Below are 21,937 nucleotides of genomic sequence, written 5' to 3'. Positions count from 1 at the left end.
GCTTGCTTTTATGGTTAAAACAGTTTTGAGGTTAAGTGGCTTTTAAATTACCTTTTGTATCATGCAGGTGAACTGACAGTAGATGGTGAAAGATAGTCCTAAAGTTGTTTGCTCCAAATTGATGAGGAGAGTGAAGGAGGAGAGGGATTTGCATAGACTGAGGGGTGGTAGGCTCAGGTGGGTTCTTGGATGGCGGATGGCACCATGAGGAACAGGTGTTGGTGGAGGTGGATGATAGTATTAGGTTGGTTTTTAATTGTTGAGTTTTAGAAACCTACAGGCAATTGAAAGAAATTGTTCAGTAGTTTTAGAAATGAAAATCTAGAGCCTGGGCCAGAGATCAAACAAGATGCATATTTGGAAGTCATTGGCAAGTAGGCGATAATTGCAGCTATGAACCATGGCAATCCTCCATCTTTCTTCAAGCTCAGAAGAGTTTCAAACTTTTTAAATTGAAAAAGAATTCCTTAAAGAAATGTCATTGCTGTGCCCTAGGTCAATAAACAGGTTTTATTGATCCACACACTTTTCTCTTCTCCTCATTACATGTTCTGATATCCATTCAGTTCACCAGCTTGGCCTCTGTTCACTGAACTTAGAAACAACGAATGTCCAGAGATCTCAACCCCAAGAACATGGGTGAACACCTTGTTTAACTTCTCTATCCTGGGCTTCAGGTCTTTATTTCCCCTCCTTTAGGAGTGAGGTGAAAGAGCATCCTCACTTCTGCCTTTTACATCATTATGCAGAGCTTGCTAGGTAATTGCGGGTTTTCTTAGTTGGTTTCCTCTTGTGGTCGGAGAGTCAGAGAAGGTGGTTGCCAAGAAACCGCCCATGACAGAGTTTTCTATGCCAGAGCTCCTTAATACAAGCTAGAAAATGAACTGGGCTCATCGTTATTCAAGGTCTTTAGCTTATAGAGTAGTTACCATTTTGAACATTGCTGGTCACTGTGCTGGAGGAGAGAGAGATTTCTGGAGGGTCTCACCTCAGCAAGCAAATGCCCCATTCTGGAAATGACATATATCTTTCCTATTTGAAACTCTCTCTTATAATTCTTTCTTGAGAAAAACAAAACAAACAAAAACTCTCTCAAACTCAAAAGTCGGGCAGGCATAATTGCATGGTGACAACCAACCTCAAAGAGACTAGAAGTGCAATCCTACAAGGTTCCTAGAAGGGAAAGAAATATTGGATAAGCAGTGCTAATAGCTATTACATTATCATTTCAGAGCCTCATCAGGGATGATTCGGTCACTCGCTCACACTCTACTGCTTTTTCAATCGATTTTTAAATTTATCTTCCCATTTGTATTAATGCATTTTTTGACTGTTAATGAAGAAATACCCGAGACTGGGTAATTTATAAAGAAAAAGAGGTTTAATGGACTCACAGTTCCACATGGCTGGGAGGCTTCACAATCACAGCTGAAGGTGAAGGAGGAGCAAAGGCACGTTTTACATGGCAGCAGGCAAGAGAGCGTGTGCAGGGGAACTGCCCTTTATAAAACCATCAGATCTCATAAGACTTATTCATTATCATGAGAACAGCATGGGGAAAACCCACCCTATTATTCAATTACCTCCCACTGGGTCCCTCCTATGACCAGTAGGGATTGTGGGAGCTACAATTAAAGATGAGATTTGGGTGGGAACACAGTCAAATCATATTGTTTTACCTCTGTCCCCTCCCAAATCTCATGTCCTTACATTTCAAAACCAATCATGCCTTCCCAATAGTTCCCCAAAGTCTTAACTCAATTTAGCATTAACTCAGAAGTCCACAGTCCAATGTCTCACATGACAAGGCAAGTCCCTTCCACCTATGACCCTGTAAAATCAAAAGCAAGTTAGTTCCTTCCTAGATACAGTGGGGATAAAGGCATTGGGTAAATACACCTGTTCCAAATGGGAGAAATTGGCCAAAATGAAGGAACTACAGGCCCCATGCAAGTCCAAAATCCAGAAGGGCAGTAAAATATTAAAGCTCCAAAATGATCTCCTTTGATTCCATGTCTCACATCCAGGTCATGCTAATGCAAGTAGGTTCCCATGGTCTTGGGTAGCTCTGCCCCTGTGGTTTTGCAGGGTACAACCCCCACCTCTCCCTCTACCCTGGCTGCTTTCATGGGCTGGTGTTGAGAGTCTGTGGCTTTTCCAGGCACATGGTACAAGCTGTCAGTGGATCTACCATTCTGGGGTCTGGAGGCCTGTGGTCTTCCTCTCACAGCCCCACTGGGCAGCACCCAAATGGGGAGACTGCTTGGGGGCTCCAACTCCACATTTTCCTTCTGCACTCTCCTAGTAGAAGTTCTCCATGAGGGCCCTGCCCCTGCAGAAAACTTTGGCCTGGACATCCAGGCGTTACCATACATCCTATGAAATCTAGGCAGAGGTTCCCAAACCTCAATTCTTGACTTCTGTGCACCCACAGACCCAACACCATGTGTAAGGTGCCAAAGCTTGGAGCTTATGCCCGCTAAAGCAATGACGTGAGCTGTGCGTTGTCCCCTTTTAGCCACAGCTGGAGCTGAAGCAGCTGAGACACAGCACACCATGTCCTAAGGCTGCCTAGAGCCGGGTGGCCCTGGCCTCAGCCCAGGAAACCATTTCTTCCCCTAGGCCTCCAGCCCTGTGATGGGAGGGACTGCTGTGAAGGTCTCTAATATATCCTGGAGAACCTGGAGACGTCTTCCCCATTGTCTTGGTGATTAACATACAACTCCTTATTACTTGTGCAAATTTCTGCTGCAGGCTTGAATTTCTCCCCCCAAAAATGTTTTTTCTTTTCTACCTCATCCTCAGGCTGCAAATTTTCCAAATGTGTATGCTCTGCATCCTCTTGGATGTTTTGCCTATTAGAAATTTCTTCTGCCAGGTACTCTAAATCATCTCTCTCAAGTTCAAAGTTCCACAGATTTCTAGAGCAGGGGCAAAATGCTGCCAGTCTCTTTGCTAAAACATAGAAAGAGTTACCTTTATTCCAGTTCCCAACAAGTTCTTTATCTCCATCTGAGACGACCTCAGCCTGGGCTTTATTGTCCATATCACTGTCAGCATTTTGGCCAAAGCCATTCGACAAGTCTCTAGGAAGTTCCAAACTTTCCCACACCTTCCTGTCTTCTGAGCCTTCCAAGTCTCTTGGAAGTTCCAATCTTTCTTGTCTTCTTCTGAGCCCTCCAAATTCTTCCAAACTCTGCCTGTTACCCAATTCCAAAATCACTTTCACAATTTTGGGTATCCTTATAGTAGCACCCTACTCTACCTGTACCAATTTGCTGTATTAGTCCACTTTCATGCTGCTATGAAGAAATACCCAAGATTGGGTAATTTATAAAGAGAAAGAGGTTTAATTGACTCACAGTTCCACATGACTGGGGAGGCCTCACAATTATGGCAGAAAGCAAAGGAGGAGCAAAGGCACATCTTACATGGTGGCAGGCATGAGAGCATGTACAGGGGAACCGTCCTTGATAAAACCATCAGATCTTGTGAGAACTCACTCACTATCATGAGAACAGCATGAAGGTAACCATCCCTGTGATTCAATTACCTCCCACCATGTCACTCCCCTAACACATAGGGATTACGGGAACTACAATTCAAGATGAGATTTGGGTGGGGATACAGTCAAACCATATCACCACTCCAGTTAGCTTCCATATCATCCACTCAATTATTCTTTCCCTTCTCTTAGTTTCTATTTTTCAGTTTTTCTGTCCCACAACTCATAGTTGCTCATGGTCCCTCGTTGTACCTTAATCTATCTCATTGTATTTCTCTAGTCATCCATTCCAAGTCAATTATGTTTGTGACAGAAAAAACAGTTACCATAGCTGCAGGCTGGACAGAGGGTTTTACCTCAGACTACTTCCCAGACCCCAGTCTATAGATAGACTTATTGAGGGTCTGTCTACTCTCACCCTTGAGTAGAAAGTCCCTTGTTAAAAGTAATGTAGTCAAACAAGACTACGCCTTCCTCAGATGCTATGTCATAGAAGTTACCCTTACAGGGATCCATGTGCATGGTGGGGACCATAACTATCATGGCTAGGAGGGTTGGTGATCACAACAAAATGCAATTAATTATTATTAGGGCCTCAGCTATCAGTGTCAAATGAATCCATAAGATTTAATAGTATGACTACAAAGAGGTTTCTTACTTTGGTTCTTAAGGACAGTTAAAAGTCAGTACATTTAATGAACTGACATGGCTATAAGGTTTCTTTATTTTATATGAATCAGTATAATGTTAGCCAAAGTATACTGTAAAAAATTAAGGATGTTACTGTAGAGCACCACTAAACATAATACAAAAAGTTTGATCAATAGATAAAATTAAAATGGAATTATAAAAGTATTCAATAGATAAAAATGAATGCAGGAAAGGACAATAAACCAGGAGTGAAGGAGGGGAAAAGAAAAAATATTGTAATATGGTAGATCTAAATCTAACCATAACAATATTACATTGACTGTTAATGGACTAAACACTCCAATTAAAAGCCAGAGATTAATAGAACTGATTATAAAGCAGGGCCAAAATATATTCTATTTATAAGAAATGCAATTTAATTATAAAGACATAAATAAGGTGAAAGTAAATGGATGCAAGAAGATAAACCAAGCAAACAATAAGCATAAGAATGTTGATTTGGCCACATTAGTACCAGTTAAAAGACATAATGATAGAAAGTATTAGAAAGATAAAGAGGGATCTATCATAATGATAAAAAAAGCTGACTAATCAAGAATACCTAAAAATTGTACATGTATATGCACCTAATAATAGTGCAACAAAATACATGCACTAAAAATGGACAAATTGAAAGGCAGAAAATGACAATTCCATAATTTTAGTAAGAGATTCTAATACCTTTCTCTTAGGAAATGATACTAAAATCAAGTAAAATATCATTAGCAAGGCATGGAGAATCTGAATATTATCAACCACCTTGCCCTAATCCCTATTCATAGAATATTGTGCCCAATTACTGCAAACTCAACATTCTTTTCAAGTGCTTACGGTATGCTTAATAAAAACGACCATACATTTGACAACTAAAGAAGCCTCAATAACTTTAGAAGCCTCGACGCCACACAGAGTATATTTTTTGTCCACAACAAAATTAAAAATAAATTTAAAATATCTAGGAAATTCTTAATATTTGGAAATTAAACAACACACTTCTAGATGTTTCATAGTTCAAGAAAGAAAATAACGTTTTAGATATCTTTTAAATAACATTTAAAAGTACCCCAAAACAGAAATACTTTGAAGTGAATTTAACAAAGATATGCTAGATCCTTTCACTGAATATTATAGAACATTACTGACAGGAATTAGAAGACCTAAATAATATCATATTCATTAATGGAAGAGTCAGCATTTTTAAGGTATCGGTTTTCTCCCATTTCATCTATAGATTCAGTAAAAGCCAATCAAAATCCCAGCAAACATTTTAGTAGAAATTGACAAAGCTGATGCTAAAAATTTGTTTGGAAATGTGAATGACCTAGACTACACGAAACAATGTTTAAATCTAAAGAACAAAGCTAAAAGACTTATGTGATGACTTACTATAATGCCATGATAATAATAATAATTCTACACAAATGACAATATTAATTAAAGAATAGAGATATAGACTATGAAAGAGACTGGAGAGTTTAGAAATCGACTTACATATACATGGTCAATTAATTTTTGGCAAAAGAACCAAGGCAATTCAATGGAAGGCAGTCTATTCAACAAATGGTACTGAAAAAATCTGGTATCCATGTGGAAAACATGAAAATCACCCCTAACCTCAAGCCATATTTAAAAATTAGCACAAGATGTATCACAGATGAAATGCAAAAGGTATAATTATAAATGTCCTGGAAGAAAATATGGAAATAAATCTTTATGACTATATAAACAAAGACTTTTTGATCTTGGAGTAGTCAAAAGACAGGAAAAGCACAAATTAAAACACACACAAAAAAGAAAAAGCTATGAATTGGATTTTATGAAAAGAAAAAGAAATGCTCTTCAAAATGCACAATCAGAAAAGGAAGCTACATATGAAAGAAAACATTCACTATACATGCATTTCACAAAAGACATAGAGAATATGCAAATAATTTTAAATAATTTTAGTTCTCAATAAGGCTATAAACAGCTCAATTAAAAATAGGAACAAGATTTGAGCAGATACACCGTAAAAGATGATATATTGGTGGCCAGTAAGCACATGGAAATATGCACAACACAATTAGTAATCAGAGAAATGCAAATTAAATCACGGTGAAATGCCACCCATCCATTCGAATTACTAGAATTAAAAAAAACTGACAATATCAAGTGTTGACAAGGATATGGAGCAACTGGAAATCTCATACATTTCTGGTGGTGTTCTGCAGTAGACAGTGTTTGTCCAAGTCTACCCCAAAAGTCCAAGGAAGCTGAGAGGCAGATAAAAGAGATGTATATACCTAGTTTTTAAAGAAATAAACATGTAACAGAGACTTAGGAACAGAAGCTATGCTTGTGTCTTTAGCAGTGGTGAGACAATACAGTGGAGCCCCATGCCATTAACTCCCAGACCCAGGGCTTATATACCATAGAGAAGGAATGTGTAGAACAATTGTAGGGAAAGGCAAGAATGTTGTATAAATCTGTCATAGGCAGAATTTATGGGCAAAGTTGTTTGGACTTACTGTACTTACTTTACTTACTGTAAATCAAGGGTACAATTTACAGTATATGCTGTTACAAAAAGAACAGAAATTTCTGTGGATAAAACAGAAATCTTAGAGGCATTCCCGGAACTGGGATTAATCAGAAATCAACATGGTGGATTAGCATCTAAGATGAGGTTGCTTTAGGCTCCACAGGTGGGTATATAAAATGATATGATAACTTTGTTTGTATTCTTTCTAATTTTGAGAGAGAGTCTCACCATGTTGCCCAGGCTGGAGTGCAGTGGCATGATCTCTGCTCACCTGCTCACTGCAATATCCATCTCCCAGATTCAAGGGATTGTCGGGTCTCAGCCTCCTGAATAGCTGGAATTACAGGCACATGCCATCACACCCAGCTGACTTTTGTATTTTTAGTAGAGACAGGTTTCACCATGTTAGCCAGGCTGGTCTTGAACTCCTGGCTTCAAGTGATCCACCTGCCTCAGCCTCCCGAAGTGCTGGGATTACAGGCATGAGCCGCCATGTCTGGCCTGATATTATGACTTTGAAAAACAATTTGGCAGTTTCTTAAAACTTTCACATGTCTACCATACTACCTAGCCATTGTACTCCTAGGTATATATGCAAGAGAAATGACAACATAGGTCTACAAAAAAGGCTTGTACATGAATGTTCACAGTAGCAACATTCAAACAGCCAAAAACTTGGGGGTGGGGAGTGGACAAGTATTCATTAACAGGTAAATAGGTAAATAAATGAAGAAAATATGCCATAACCAGATAGTGGAATACTACTCAGGTATAAAAAGGAAGGGACAGCTAATATCTGCAACAACTTGGGTAACTCTCAAAAACATCATGCTGAGTTAAATAAGCCAGAAAAAAAGAGTTCACAATTTGTTATTCAAATTATATAAAATGCAAATTAATCTACTGTGACAATAATAAATTAGAGATTTCCTGGGGTAGGGTCAGAGAGAAGGATGGACTTCAAATGAATGAGGAACCTTTCAGGGTTCATGGAATTGGTTCTATATCTTGACTACGGCGATGGCTCTATGGGTGTCTACAATGTCCAGGATTCATTCATTTTAGATGCGGTTTATCATATGTAAGTCTTTCCTCAATAAAGTTAACAAGAAAAAAAAAAAAAGTCAGCACATTTGGGATTGACCCTTCACCTCTGCTGAGCACTGGTCGAAGGACTAATGTTTTTAGTCATTGTGTGAGTCTCTGTGTTAAAAGGGCTTTGCAAACTTTTACAGTGGCGTCAGCTACAGGACCATCACTATTATAATGTTGGAAGGCTTGGAGAATGTTTTGTTAAAGGTAACACGAAAGGATCATTTGCTGAGACAACGAGTGAAGAGGGAAAATCTAACCTTGTTCTCCATGGGGCTGTGGACATGTTTGAGATTTAGCATTGGCTGAGCTTTTCCCTTCAGTGTATAAAAGATACACACACATTATTGTGACTTGAAATGAGCCCAAAGAAAATCTTTTGCAACTATAATGTTACCCAGAGCCTGGTAATTTGAAAGGTAAGAACTGTTTTTCGTGCAGTAGTAAGGATTGTGATTGTAAATGCAAACTTCTTAATTATATGTACTACTTTAGCTTCTGAAACTGCCATGGCATCTTTCTGGCAGGGCACACCGGTGTCCAAAGACAAGGCTGGCCCAATTGCCTTTCCCAGGCCATTGGAACAGTCTGGGTAGCTACTAATAATCTAACGAGCTATGTAAAAGAATTTTAGTTTATGGCAACAATATTCAAATCTTTCAGTCTCGGTCATATTCTCTGAGTTTCCTTTGGATTTGAGAGTCAAATAAACAGTCAGGTTCCACTTAACCTCATTCAGATTTTCCTTTTCTGGGATTGTGGGGAGTGTGTGACTCCTCACTGTGGCTTCACTCCTTTCAGTGTGAGCTCAACTCCAACAGTGCAATACCCAGGCCTTCTAAGACCGGTATGTGGCAGAAAGTGAAATTGGACTAAACAAACTCACCGAGTCAAGACACAACCACTAAGATTCTTTTGGATTCATTCAAAATCATAAGTCACATTTTGTTTCAAATACTCAGCCCAGGTTTTCTTAAAGCATGGCTTCAGTTTGTTTAAATAAAATAGACCAGGATTTTAACAGTTTTGCAAAGTATGATTGATACACAGATAGATGTTGTCCAGGTCCTTCATGGATCAGACACTCAGAGTGCATTAAACATACAAGAGTTTTACTAGAGAAACTCCCGTGAGGGAAAAATGGGAAAGAAGCCCGGGGGATGGGAGACCCCTCAGGTCACAGTGCAGAGTGATTCCAGGGGAAGGAGAGAGGGAAGGACAGAAGCTGGATGGGACTGTCTTTACTGCATTTCTTAGAGACTTTATCAAGCTCATCAGGAACCACAGGCTAAAACACGTATCCAAGGAGTCCTTTTCCTTCCAGGAAGGGGCCTATCTCAGTGTCCCTGCTAAGCTCAACTTAGCTGAGAATGGCAGATGGGAATCCCTGCAGTTAGAGATCTGAGGGGCTCCGACTGCCCCAGATAGAGAGGTGGATGATAGCAGATGGATAGATGATAGATAGATAGATAGATAGATAGATAGATAGATAGATAGATAGACAGATAGATACATAGACAGACAAATAGAATTAGAAAATACATACCTGTAGTAGCTTTCTCTAGGAGGGATTGTGGGACATTTGTGGGGCTTTTCCTTTGTTTTTCTTTTTTGTTTGTTTCTGGACATTTCTACACTTTATCATGTATATTCTTAACCAAATTCAGTTTAAGATTTCTGCAAGTCTTTCTCTTTTTAAGTAATTCCTTTCCTAATATCAGAAATTCACAATGTCCATGGTATGTGTGTGTGTCTGTGTGTTTGTTGCATGTGTCTGTTGCTTGTGTGTCTGTTGTGTGTCTGTTGTGTGTGTGTGTCCATTGTGTGTGTCTGTATGCTGTGTGTATACTTGCTTGGACCATTGGCACCAAGCTTTCTGATTCTTCTTCATCTTCCCCAGCTTCCTCTCCTCCCAGAAAATACACTAGAAACTTATCTTTGAGGGAAGACGACAAGCCTATTACAACCTTCTGCCCACATTTCCTTATCTAACCGTGCTTATTGGCTACTGGTTACTTATTACATTGAGCAGAGAGCACTAATCCATACACTCAAAACCTGCATCCTAGGCTCTCTTAAGAAATGTGATTGAACCATTTGGGGAATAAGCCACAGTTTTAAGACCTTGTAAAATTCAAAATAAAATTATCCGTGCTCTGAGAGATTTATAACGAAAACTTCTAGTCTGTAATACAAGTTAACTTCACAGTATGGTCATTTTGTTTATAAAAGCTGCACTGGGTGGAATAGTGTTCCCTCAAAGATCCATGCTCACCTGGAACCTCAGGATGGGACCCTAACTGGAAACAGTGTCTTTACAGTTATCCTTATTGAAGGCGAGCTCACACTGGACTATGGTGGACCCTAATTCAATGCCTGGTGTCCTTATAAGAAGGTGATATGACACAGAGGAGACACACAGAGAAGACCAGGTGAAGATGCAGGCAGGGACTGGAGTGATTCACTCACAAACCTAGGAACAGTGAGGACTGCTGGCAGACACCAGAAGATGCACACTGCCACGCCTGGCTAATTTTTTGTATTTCAGTAGAGATGGGGTTTCACCATGTTGCCCAGGTTGGTCTCGAACTCCTGAGCTCAGGCAATCTGCCCGCTTTGGCCCCGAAAAGTACTAGGATTACAGGTGTGAGCCACGGTGCCCTGCCTAATTTTTTGTATTTTTAGTAGAGATGGTGTTTCACCATGTTGGCAAGGCTAGTCTCGAACTTCTGACCTCAGGTAATCCACATGTCTCGGCCTCCCAAAGTGCTAGGATTACAGGCACAAGCCACCACCCCTAGCCAAAAACAACAATCTTTTATCATGAAGGTGATATTAGAGGGAATCAGCAGAGGTCGGGCTTACAGACAACCTGGAGTGGACAGGACTAGGAAAGGGGCTGGAGGAGGAATGAATTCCTGTAGGCTGCAGACCACAGCAAGGGGTCAGTGTGCACACAATGCAGTGTGCGGTTCTGGTGAGTCCTGAGGATGAAGCCAAAGCCAGAACCCAAAGGCTGTCAGGCCACACCCGATATCAGTGGTGACACCGAGTGTTCCCGTAAGGAAGATGATTCTCATCTTGGAGAGATCAGAGTCAAGCAGAAGGCCTGGGCGAGTCTGGCAGAGTGCAGCATGGGGGGGCCACAGCCAGAGGAGACGTGAGAGCCAACTGTGAAGGTGAGGGGGCATCTACAGTTCTAGAAGGTCCATGCAGTCCCTCTGTGCCTCTGCAGCATGCAGAATACCATCGTGGCCACGATTTCCTTGAGTTTTAGCTTCCGCCCTCTGCTCTGATATTTTGCAATTTTCCTGGTGTAGATAGAGGCTCAGAGGCATGTACTGTGGTTTCGCAGGACTCTTCAGGGGCTGATATTCCCAAAGGTCTTCATTTCTGCAGAGATCTTCGTTCAGCTCTTCTCTATGTCTTATTACCTGTACACCTGCTGCCGCTTTGCAGGAGCTAGATCATAGTTCTGGGCTGTGGAGCGGCATGAAACCGTGATAAGTAGATCCCTGCAGCTTCAAAATAACGTTGAAATAAATAGAGAAATAATGGGAAAATTCAGAGAGTATGTCACATAGGCTAGAGTCGTTTGGGGGATTTGATGAAATGATGTGTATGGAGGGAATAACAGTCTAGGTGCAATCAGGTAAGATACACCACACGATAGGTTAAATAAAGAATGTGAATGCATTATAAAATGTATTAACTATAATAAAGGCATAACTATAAGATATAAGGAAACTCTCTATGTACCCTAGGGCTGAGGGAGGGCACCCAAGGAAGGACACGCTTGGGAGGGGTTCACCTCTTACCGGAGAAGGTGTGGACTGGCCACTGGGTAGCAGAGAAGTTGGCTGCTTTAGCCAGACTGGAGCTGGTCTGGAGTTGCTGGGCAAACAATCGACCACCCTCTGGAAGGCAGGCAGGGCCAGACATCAGTCAGCAATCCCTGTGCCAGGGCTGCAGTGGGAGCCTGCACTTGGAAGACGGCAGAGAATCTTCAAAAGAGCAGGCTGCATCAGGGGAGGGGTAGAAGGCTCTTAGAGGGTGGGCTGCTGGGAGCGCTGGGCTGCAGACATGTTGCACGTGGGCCATGCTGGGGTTTTTTGCAGACAGGTTATCGCCAGGTCGAAGCTGTAGGGTTGCAGAGGGATCACTTTCAGGGCCTGTGGCTCAGGCAGGATCCGCTGGAGTTCCTCACACCCACATGGCTGACTCTCCCCACAGGCCTCAGAAAAACTGCAGGAAGCCCCTTCCACCTGCACCTGAATGTCCTTTCTTTTTTCTTTTGAGATGGAGTCTCGCTCTGTTGCCCAGGCTGGAGTGCAGTGGCGCAATCTCGGCTCACTGCAAGCTCCACCTCCCAGGTTCACGCCATTCTCCTGCCTCAGCCTCCTGAGTAGCTGGGTCTACAGGCGCCTGCCACCATGGCTGGCTAATTTTTTTGTATTTTAGTAGAGACGGGGTTTCACCATGTTAGCCAGGATGGTCTCGATATCCTGACCTCGTGATCTGCCTGCCTCGGCCTCCCAAAGTGTTGGGATTACAGGTGTGAGCCACTGCTCCTGGCCCTGAATGTTCTTTCTAGGCCCTCTACCGACACAGCTTAACTAAGTGCTCACTTTAAAGAAAAAAAATGCTTAAAGGAATCTCACTGTCTATTATAGAACACAAATGGAACAGTACATTTGGAGTTTAGAGGCAATAAATTAACTGCCACTGAAAACTTACCAAAGAGACCAGCATGTAGTAGGGGCTCAGTGATTGGAAGTTGTGAGTATTACACTTTTTATTCAGTGAAACCAAATACATCTAAATTATTGGGAATACAGTTAAAAGGCAGTCATCTTAGTATTTTTTGTTGTGTAATTTATTTTTGTGTATTACTCAACTAGACACAAAGCTGAGAATCTGCATGCAAAGTATTCCTAGTTTCTATTCATAATTCATATTTATTTTCTCTCCTTTTGGTCTAGGTCTTATACAATATGTTAATTGCCTTTACAAAGATGCATAAATTTGAAGACATAGAACCTGTCGACATCTTGGCTGGATGTGCCCGATTCATCATTGTGGGGCTTGGAGGGATATTGTTTGGTATCGTTTTTGGATTTATCTCTGCGTTTATCACACGTTTCACTCAGAATATCTCTGCAATTGAGCCACTCATCGTCTTCATGTTCAGCTATTTGTCTTACTTAGCTGCTGAAACCCTCTATCTCTCCGGCATCCTGGCGTGAGTACAAACCAAGGATCAAGTCACATAGTAACAGAAAGAAAGTTTAGGACCACATCATGTGAACCAGGCATCTGGGAAAGACTTGACTAATGACGCTCACTCTCCAAGGTGTTGCAGGATTTAGGAGCTTCTAAACTTTTATAAAACCTGATTCAGGTTCTTTGTCAAACGAACATTCTCTCCAATGTTTGCCTTCATCTTCTTGTGATTTGCCTGAGGAAAGCACAGCAATTATCACTTCAATTTAGAAGGCTTAGGAAAGCTGGTACAGAGAAGATCTGGGGAAACTTCAAGGTTAAGTTCTCATCTCAGTAATGTGTTTTTTCCTTGAAAAGTGTTTTTTTTGTTTTTGTTTTTGTTTTTGTTTTGAGACGGAATCTCTCTCTGTCGCCCAGGATGGAGTGCAGTGGCGCGATCTCTGCTCACTGCAAGTTCCGCTTTCTGGGTTCACGCCATTCTCCTGCCTCAACCTCCTGAGTAGCTGGGACTACAGGTGCCTGCCACCATGCCTGGCTAAGTTTTTTGTATTTTTAGTGGAGACGGGGTTTCACTGTGTTAGTCAGGATGGTCTCGATCTCCGACCTTGTGATCCACTCAGCTTGGCCTCCCAAAGTGGAAAAGTTAATTTTAAAGTTGAAAAGAGGCATGGCTGAGGGACTGCCATTCCTGGGCTCTGCCTTCCGCTGTGCCCCTCCAACCACATCATGCAGCCATGGCTCTTCAGGGTGGGATGAAACTAGGCAGGTGGGATAAGACTAGAAATCTACATTTCTTGGCTCTAACGAAAATATTTTTGAAACGTGTATCCTTATGTCCTTGTACCCTTGAGATGTTTATCTTTGAATGAGGCTTCTCAGCATGGCTTATTATATCTGGTCATGTTGTTTTCTCTATAGCACTGTCTTTCTTTCCAGCTATTCAGGCTGATACATTTACTTTTATTGTAGAGAAATACCTCTTTCAATTAAATGTGATAGTGTAAACTCCAGGCATCTGTCACTTTCCCACCTGGAAAATAATCAAAACTTCTAAGACAAGGCAAGTTTTTTTCTTTTTCCCATACTTGCTTAATGGCTCTCGAGCAGATATATTTGAAATAAAGCCAATAAAAGAGAACCTTGCATTGCTTTAGAAGTTTTGATTATTTAGGGTTGGGTTGGAGGAAATGAGAACCTTGCTGAATTATTCTGTCATTTTGGTTTAAGGCAGAGTAAAGTAGAGTGTGAGTTGGGACTGACAAACTCTTCATGAAGAGGGCAAGAGAGAAGCATTCTGCATTGGGTGTGCCCATGGGAATTATGTGTCCTTTTAGTTCACTGTGCCATGCCCACCTTCCCACCACATTCAGCTTTACCTTGTAAAGATCCCTCAGGGAGGGAAAAGAGGGAGAAAGATGATCTGTGGACAATCCGCAGCCACAGAAGGGAATAAGGGAGATATTCTTGCATCAACAAGGGCTTCATGCATCTGTGGCATCGCCTGTGGGGAGGGCGTTTTGTGGAGGGGGAAAACCTCATGGATTTTCTCTGAGACTCGACTCTGCTCCTTTTATAGCATCACAGCCTGCGCGGTAACCATGAAAAAGTACGTGGAAGAAAACGTGTCCCAGACGTCATACACGACCATCAAGTACTTCATGAAGATGCTGAGCAGCGTCAGCGAGACCTTGATCTTCATCTTCATGGGCGTGTCCACTGTGGGCAAGAATCACGAGTGGAACTGGGCCTTCATCTGCTTCACCCTGGCCTTCTGCCAAATCTGGAGAGCCCTCAGTAAGAGAAGGCAGGACCCCAGAGTCTCTGGTCTTGTTGCATTTTCAGTTCTTTTATTCCCATCTGCAATGTAAAAACTGGAGGACTGAGTAGATGCTAACTGGTTTTACCGGTTAGGGTAGACTAGGCACCTGGTTGTGAGCAGGAATCTTTCCTGTTTGTTCCCTCAGTCAGCTCAAAGTAATTAGTGGTTGATCAGGTTCTGCAATGAAGCAAGGTTGGGGCAAGGAGTATTTTATTTAATTGAAGAAAGAGCTTTCACATCTACCTATTTAAATATAATTCAGTCAATGGAAAATACATGTTTGTTACTTTTATTTGGAGTTGCACCAATGTTTTTGGTTTCTAAGACCAACATATCCCTTGCTCTTCACTTCTTTGCAGATTTGTATCCTCTCGCACCTTAAATCAGATATGGATTATAAACTGTGGGCATTTATTTACACTTTCACTATAGGATAAGTGAGATCTCACAAATTGTATTCTATGGAAGACAAATAGTGATAGAAAATATCCCCCTAAACAGTATAGGTGGTTTTATTTGAGGGTTGAGTGCATGAATGTGTGATGTATAGCAAACAAAAAAATCAGGAAGTGAATATTTTTAAAAGAGCTTTGTATTAATTAGTAAGAACAACTTTAGAGTGTAACTGGCATCACACCTGTAAAATGTAGCTAATCTTTTAAAATGAGAACTAGTGGTTGATGATTTATCTTGTACATTTATTTTTCAGGAGCCAGAAAAGAACATTAAGCACTGACATACAATGTATGTGTTGCCTTCTGATTACAAGAAAGTCTATTTTTAAGCGACTCGACTAATATTTGAAGCGTTATGTTAAATGACTTTGATCAATATTTTCAAGCCAATTACTCAAAGAGAAATTAGGCAAAATGGCTGAGAACCTATCTTGAACAAATTAATTCCAAATTCATTTAGGATGGGTTTTAGGTTCTAGAGGAGATTAACAAGAATAGAGAAATATGAAAATATCTATAAGTAACTCTGAATATATATGTTGTTGGGAGAATAGAGGAAGCTGTGATACAAGTTTATTATCTCAAATCACTGGTCTTATTACGAACCAGTGTTTGATCTTGGACAGACATTTAACTGTTCAAAATCATCTTCTTCAACCACAGAATGACGGATTTGAACGAATTTCTTAGTTCCCTTTCAGTTCTAATACTCTGGGAATCTACATGGGAGGAGAGCGAATGCCCAAGTGAAGTAAAATTACAGAGCTTTAGCCCAGCCAACAAGAAAAGAAACTAACTAGAAGAGGAGGATTTGTATTGCAGGAACCTCGACATTGTTAATCCTTCATGATCCAGATCAACCCCATACTCTTACAGTTGAGGAAATTGATGGAAAAACCACCAAAACAGTGACAAAATTGGCCGCATCACAGCAATTGACAGAGCCAGGTGTTAGAATTTGGTTCTCCCCCTCAGAGCCTATTCTCTTCCTACCCTGACTCATCACAGCTGATAGTAGTTCACACTCGTGAAGGCTTGTTACATAAAAGGCTGCATCTTACGTTATTTATGGATGCTAAATTTATTTAATCCTTACATTCACATTCTGAGAGAAAAACTATGGCTACCCCATCAAGCAGATGAGGAGTCTGAGGACATGAAATGGTTAAGTACCTCACTCAAGGTCACAAGACTGGCATGCAGAGGATCCAGGACAAACACAAAAATTTTTTTTTTTTTTTTTTGAGGCGGAGTCTCGCTCTGTCGCCCGGACTGGAGTGCAGTGGCCGGATCTCAGCTCACTGCAAGCTCCGCCTCCCGGGTTTACGCCATTCTCCTGCCTCAGCCTCCGGAGTAGCTGGGACTACAGGCGCCCGCCACTTCGCCCGGCTAGTTTTTTGTATTTTTAGTAGAGACGGGGTTTCACCGTGTTAGCCAGGATGGACAACAATATTTTAAAAAGTAAATTTGCTTATCTTTTGCACTGTCCATGCGCCTATTATCAAAGAATGCTTGCTGGCAAGTCTGTGTGACGAGAAGTACATAAGGATGTGGAGAGTTTTATTCTACTAAGTGAAACTCTTCTTTGATTTATCAGAGCTTTAGTGAAAGGACCTTTCCTACCCGGCACCACCGCAATGGTGGTACCTAAGTTATGTGAGCCACTTGGGGGATGAAAATCAATGTAGTAGAAAACTCCTCTATGTTTCCAGCAAGCTCTTCCACCCTAAACCTTCTGTTGAAGAAGCTCACTGGCAGTAAGAAGCACCCACTCGCCCCCTAACCTTTGCCAACTTCCTTCCTTGTTTGCAATGAACCTCAAGAGGGACAAGCCAACAATAAAGGATTTGATTGTAGAACCATAGTCTCTAAGAGGACCCCTGTCATTTTAAAATTACAGACCTCCTTTGGATACTTAATGAGAATATGAGATGATAAGAATGTGTTTATCCACTCCACCCACTCAACAATACCCTTGCTTTGACTAGGTTTGAAAGGCAGGACAAAAATTATGAATATAGATTAGAAAATATATACCTTACATTTAAAAAATCAAGATGTTATTAATTTAAACACACTAATGCAGACACATACACACAACACATGCCAGGAAACTGTAGCGAAGATTCCCACTTGAAGTGCTACTGTCTCTCAACTGACAAAGGGAAAGGCCATAAAAGATACTCTACCTGGGATAGACAATCATGGGTATATGATGCAGTTAGGCTGTATTGTTTGCAGGGCACGCACACACAACCTTAGTTCAATGGCTCTGTATCTCTGCTCGTTCATGATCCTCTGCTCTAATACATATTTCCCCTTTTCTAGGCGTATTTGCTCTCTTCTATATCAGTAACCAGTTTCGGACTTTCCCCTTCTCCATCAAGGACCAGTGCATCATTTTCTACAGTGGTGTTCGAGGAGCCGGAAGTTTTTCACTTGCATTTTTGCTTCCTCTGTCTCTTTTTCCTAGGAAGAAAATGTTCGTCACTGCTACTCTAGTAGTTATATATTTTACTGCATTTATTCAGGTAAGTAGATTTCCCTTATATTTAAAATAAATAGATTATTTCAGGACAATGTAGTAAATTAGTAAAATACAAATAAAGACATTTTATCTGATTTTCAGATCTGTGCTCAATACCCAAACTAAATTTCCAGAGATTTCTAGATCATGTTTGTGACCATTCTTTAACTTCTAAAATATATTGCCTTTTAATCAATACAGCATATTAATAAAAAGATTCCTGAGTAACAGGTGACTAATAGCTACTCTACATTTCTGAAAAAGAGATTCCAATTAGTACTAGGTAGCATATGTTTTTGTTTTAGTGGGAGTTAGCTCTTAATGAACCAATGAATGTTTATTTTAATGGGTGAAAACAAATTCCTATATTAAAATACAAACAATGTATCTATTTTTATTGCAGTAATTAAAGGAACGAAGACCTGAAGTGAATATTGGAGCATTTATTCTGTAATAGCTAGTACCAAAACATATAGATTGGACATTCTAATAGTTTTGTTAATAAATTTGCTCTCTCTAGTGACAGTGTTCAATACAGCAGAACCCTTTTATTTTGCTATTTCTGATCTAGGGAATCACAGTTGGCCCTCTGGTCAGGTACCTGGATGTTAAGAAAACCAATAAAAAAGAATCCATCAATGAAGAGCTTCATATTCGTGTAAGTTATCTCATAGTCACAATAAATAAATTAATAAGACATTTTCCCTTTGTTACCATGAGACGTGTTCACACGTCACTAGACTTCCTCTTTCCTCCCCCACTCTACCAAGACTGACTATATAAGTTTCCTATGGCTGCTGTAGGAAATTGCCACAAACTTAGTGATTAAAACAAGGCAGATTCATTGTCTTATAGTTCTGGAGGTTGGAAGTTCAAAATCCAGGTGTTGCAGGGCTGTGCTCCTTTCTGGAGGCCCTGGGGAGAATCTGTTTCCTCACCTCCCACAGCTTCCAAAGGCTGCCTGCGTTCCTTGGCCCATGGCCCCTTCCATCTTCAGAGCCCGCAATGACTGCATCCCTCCAACAATGATCATTCTGCCTCCCTCTTCCACATTGAAGGAGCTTTATGATCCCACTGCATCCACATGGATAATTCAGGAGATTGTGTCCAGCTTAAGGTCAGCTGATTAGCAACCTTAAGTCCATCTGCCACTTAATACTCCTTTAAACTAAACTACCATATTCACAAGTTCTGGGGATTAAGACACGGATATCTTTGCAAGGTCATTGTTCCCCCTACCACAGTCTGCCCTCCGTCTCCCAAAGATTCATATCTGTTCCACATACAAAATACCTTCCTTCTATCCCAACACCCCAAAAGTCTCAATACATTGCATCATCAATTCAAAATCCAAAATATCATCTGAATCTTATCAGGTCAAAAATCCCAAATCTCATTATCTCCATCATCTAGAGCAGGGCTTAGTGAGGCTCTGGGTATAATCTATTCTGAGGCTCAGTTTCTCTTCATCTATGAATTTGTTGAAATCAAGAAACAAGTTATCTGCTCTTAAAATATATGGTAGGACACTCATTGAATAACAGTCACGGCTATTGCCTTTCGAAAAGCTGGGGAGATAATGAAAGAAAAAAAGGAGTCATCGATACCAAGCAAACATCAATGTTTCCTGGGCAAGCTTTATTTGGTTTCATGGGCTGGGAATCCCCTAATCCCTTGCAACTCTTTGTTCTACCCTCTGAGTTCTCAACTTCACTCTCTGAATCATACTTCTTTTGTTTACAAAGGTGGCATAAATTTGCAGCTGAGTAACTTTATCAGTCTATTTCTTGCTTATAGAATTGTGAGGGTCTGACAATATTTTATTTCTTTCATTTCCTCCTCCTTTTTTGTCCAAGTTGGTGGTGTTTCCATCAGGGTTCAACAGAGAAGCAGAGCCAGTAGGATGGATGGATAGAGATAGAGGTAGAGATAGAGACAGAGATAGAGATAGAGATAGAGAGAGATAGAGATAGAGATAGGGATAGAGATAGAGATAGAGATAGAGATAGGAAGAGATTTGTTGTAAGGAATTGTTTTTCAGTATTGTTGGGACTGGCTAGGAAAGCCCAAAATCCATGGGACAGGTAGGTCATCCAGAAGAACTACTGTCTATAAGTAGGATTTTTTTTTTTCATCAGAGAAGCCTGGGGCCTGTTCTTAAGCCCTTTCAACTGATTGAATCAGACCCACCCAGATTATCTGGGTCATCTCCCTTACGTAAGACAACTGATTATGTCTTTAATCAGATCTACAAAATACATTTACAGCAACATCTAGAGTAATGTTTGATTGAATAATCGGGGAGTTGCCTGGTTAAATGGATACCTCAAAATACAAAAACACAGTGACTAACAGTCAAGATTGTCCTGCTTGTTTCTAAAATCACTGTTCTGATGAAACATGGGGTCCTCTGCCTTTTTTGAACTCTTACTATAAGAGGGGCAGAGGGCGCTACTTCTTTTGCAAACATGGCTGAGTGGCAGATTTTAGTGAAAACATCCCAGGCTAGCAAAGATGAATATGACATTGAGCATGGTTTCTACCTGTTTGTTTAAGTTCAGCACAACATTGAAGGGATACCACTGTGTATAGCTCCAAGGAATAGAAATGAGAACTAATGTCTGAAGGGTTATAGGCGGAGACTTCAACTCAGTTAATGAAAGAGCGTTCTGACAATCATTTCCTGATTGGCACACCTGAAGCTGAAGTGGATGTGTCTAACCAGTGACTGGGAACATGTGGCATCGTTGCTGTACATGAGATTCAAGCTTTGAGGAGCTAGTTGAACCTGAAAAATGTTAGGTTTCTTCTATCCCTGAGAGTTCACCATTTTAATACTAGAGAAACTGATGAATGATGAAGTCTTCTAAAATCTACCCTAAAGTTTATGGTCAAAGTGACCTAGGAAATTTGGTTATTTAAATTCCAGGAAATCCTAATGAAAAATTTTCAAGGCCATTTGAAAATAATTAACAGATAAGGATAAGTAGTGACTGTTTTGAAATACGTACCGCCTTAAACTGATCATAGATTTTTGTCTCAATCTTTGTCTCCTATGATTTATTATTTTGACAAATTAGATAATCCACCTAAGTCCATGGCACTTGGATATTGCATTCTTCTCTCATTTATTTTTCTTTTCCTCAAAAAAGTTATAATTTTTGGTAGAAAGTAGTGAATCAATTATTTAATAATTAATTTAATATTTGAATCTGTTTTTCAAAACAAAATTCAGAAGCCAGTATAGACTTCAATAATTTCAAATTTAAAATATTTGGAGACTAATTTCATAATTATTTTGAAGACTGCACTTCTTCCTAAATTTCCATAAACAATTTTGGATAAAACAAATACAGTATAATTTGCCCGAGTGGTGAAATGTAAGTACTTAGATCAAACAAGCATATTAAAATAAGGAATATAGATATTTTGTTTTTATATGTTATAGTATAATATTTATAGAATTATATTTTCAGAAATTATATGATTGGATAGCAGTGTGTTCTTTTCTTTTGCAATGAAATTAAAAGTAACAGTTATTACAATTATTTTATAATATCTTAAATATGATATATTTTATTGTTATTAATTATCCTCCAAATGATTTCAGTAATGAGACATTTCCTAGATCATTCTAGAAAAGTATTATCCAAAGCAAATGCCAGGTTCCCTGTTTTCACTACATATTACGTGAATTATCAAGAAACTTATCTACCGAGTCTTTAAACCACAAAACAAAGTTGAAATTACTGTGAAAGGCATCAAATATTTTATTACACGAACACAGTGATAGAAAGTCAGATGCGCTCCAGAAAATTAAAGCCTCCTTTGTTTCTTAAGGTGTCTTAGCTGTCCCGTGTGTCTTTCAGAGTTCGCGTTTCTCCAGCAATCATTTCCTTGTGTTTGTTTGGCAGCTGATGGATCACTTAAAGGCTGGAATCGAAGATGTGTGTGGGCACTGGAGTCACTACCAAGTGAGAGACAAGTAAGGAGGCTGAGGGTTTCACTCCCTGGCAAAGGATACGGGTAGCATGGGTAACTTCTAAAGGTTCCATTGGAAGCTGGGCATAAAACCAGAGAGAATTCAGGGAATGGAGACCAAGAA

The 21,937-nt window shown here is 40.3% G+C and overlaps 1 protein-coding gene across 1 annotated transcript in view; it reads left to right on the top strand.

Annotated features, from left to right (window-relative positions):
* The window catches only part of SLC9A4 (solute carrier family 9 member A4), a 59,432-nt gene that overhangs the window by 15,588 nt on the left and 21,907 nt on the right, over window positions 1-21,937 (top strand). The window contains exons 3-7 of the mRNA XM_033175597.1: window positions 12,791-13,050; window positions 14,608-14,825; window positions 17,634-17,836; window positions 18,404-18,490; window positions 21,747-21,817. Of these exons, the coding sequence (XP_033031488.1) occupies window positions 12,791-13,050; window positions 14,608-14,825; window positions 17,634-17,836; window positions 18,404-18,490; window positions 21,747-21,817 (839 nt within the window). The remainder of the gene's footprint in view (window positions 1-12,790; window positions 13,051-14,607; window positions 14,826-17,633; window positions 17,837-18,403; window positions 18,491-21,746; window positions 21,818-21,937) is intronic.

The sequence above is a fragment of the Trachypithecus francoisi genome, unplaced genomic scaffold, assembly GCF_009764315.1.
Source record: "Trachypithecus francoisi isolate TF-2019V2 unplaced genomic scaffold, Tfra_2.0 Lachesis_group17, whole genome shotgun sequence".
Classification (NCBI taxonomy): domain Eukaryota; kingdom Metazoa; phylum Chordata; class Mammalia; order Primates; family Cercopithecidae; genus Trachypithecus; species Trachypithecus francoisi.
Note: the sequence above shows the minus strand (reverse complement) of the source record. Positions and strands in the feature narration are given on the sequence as shown.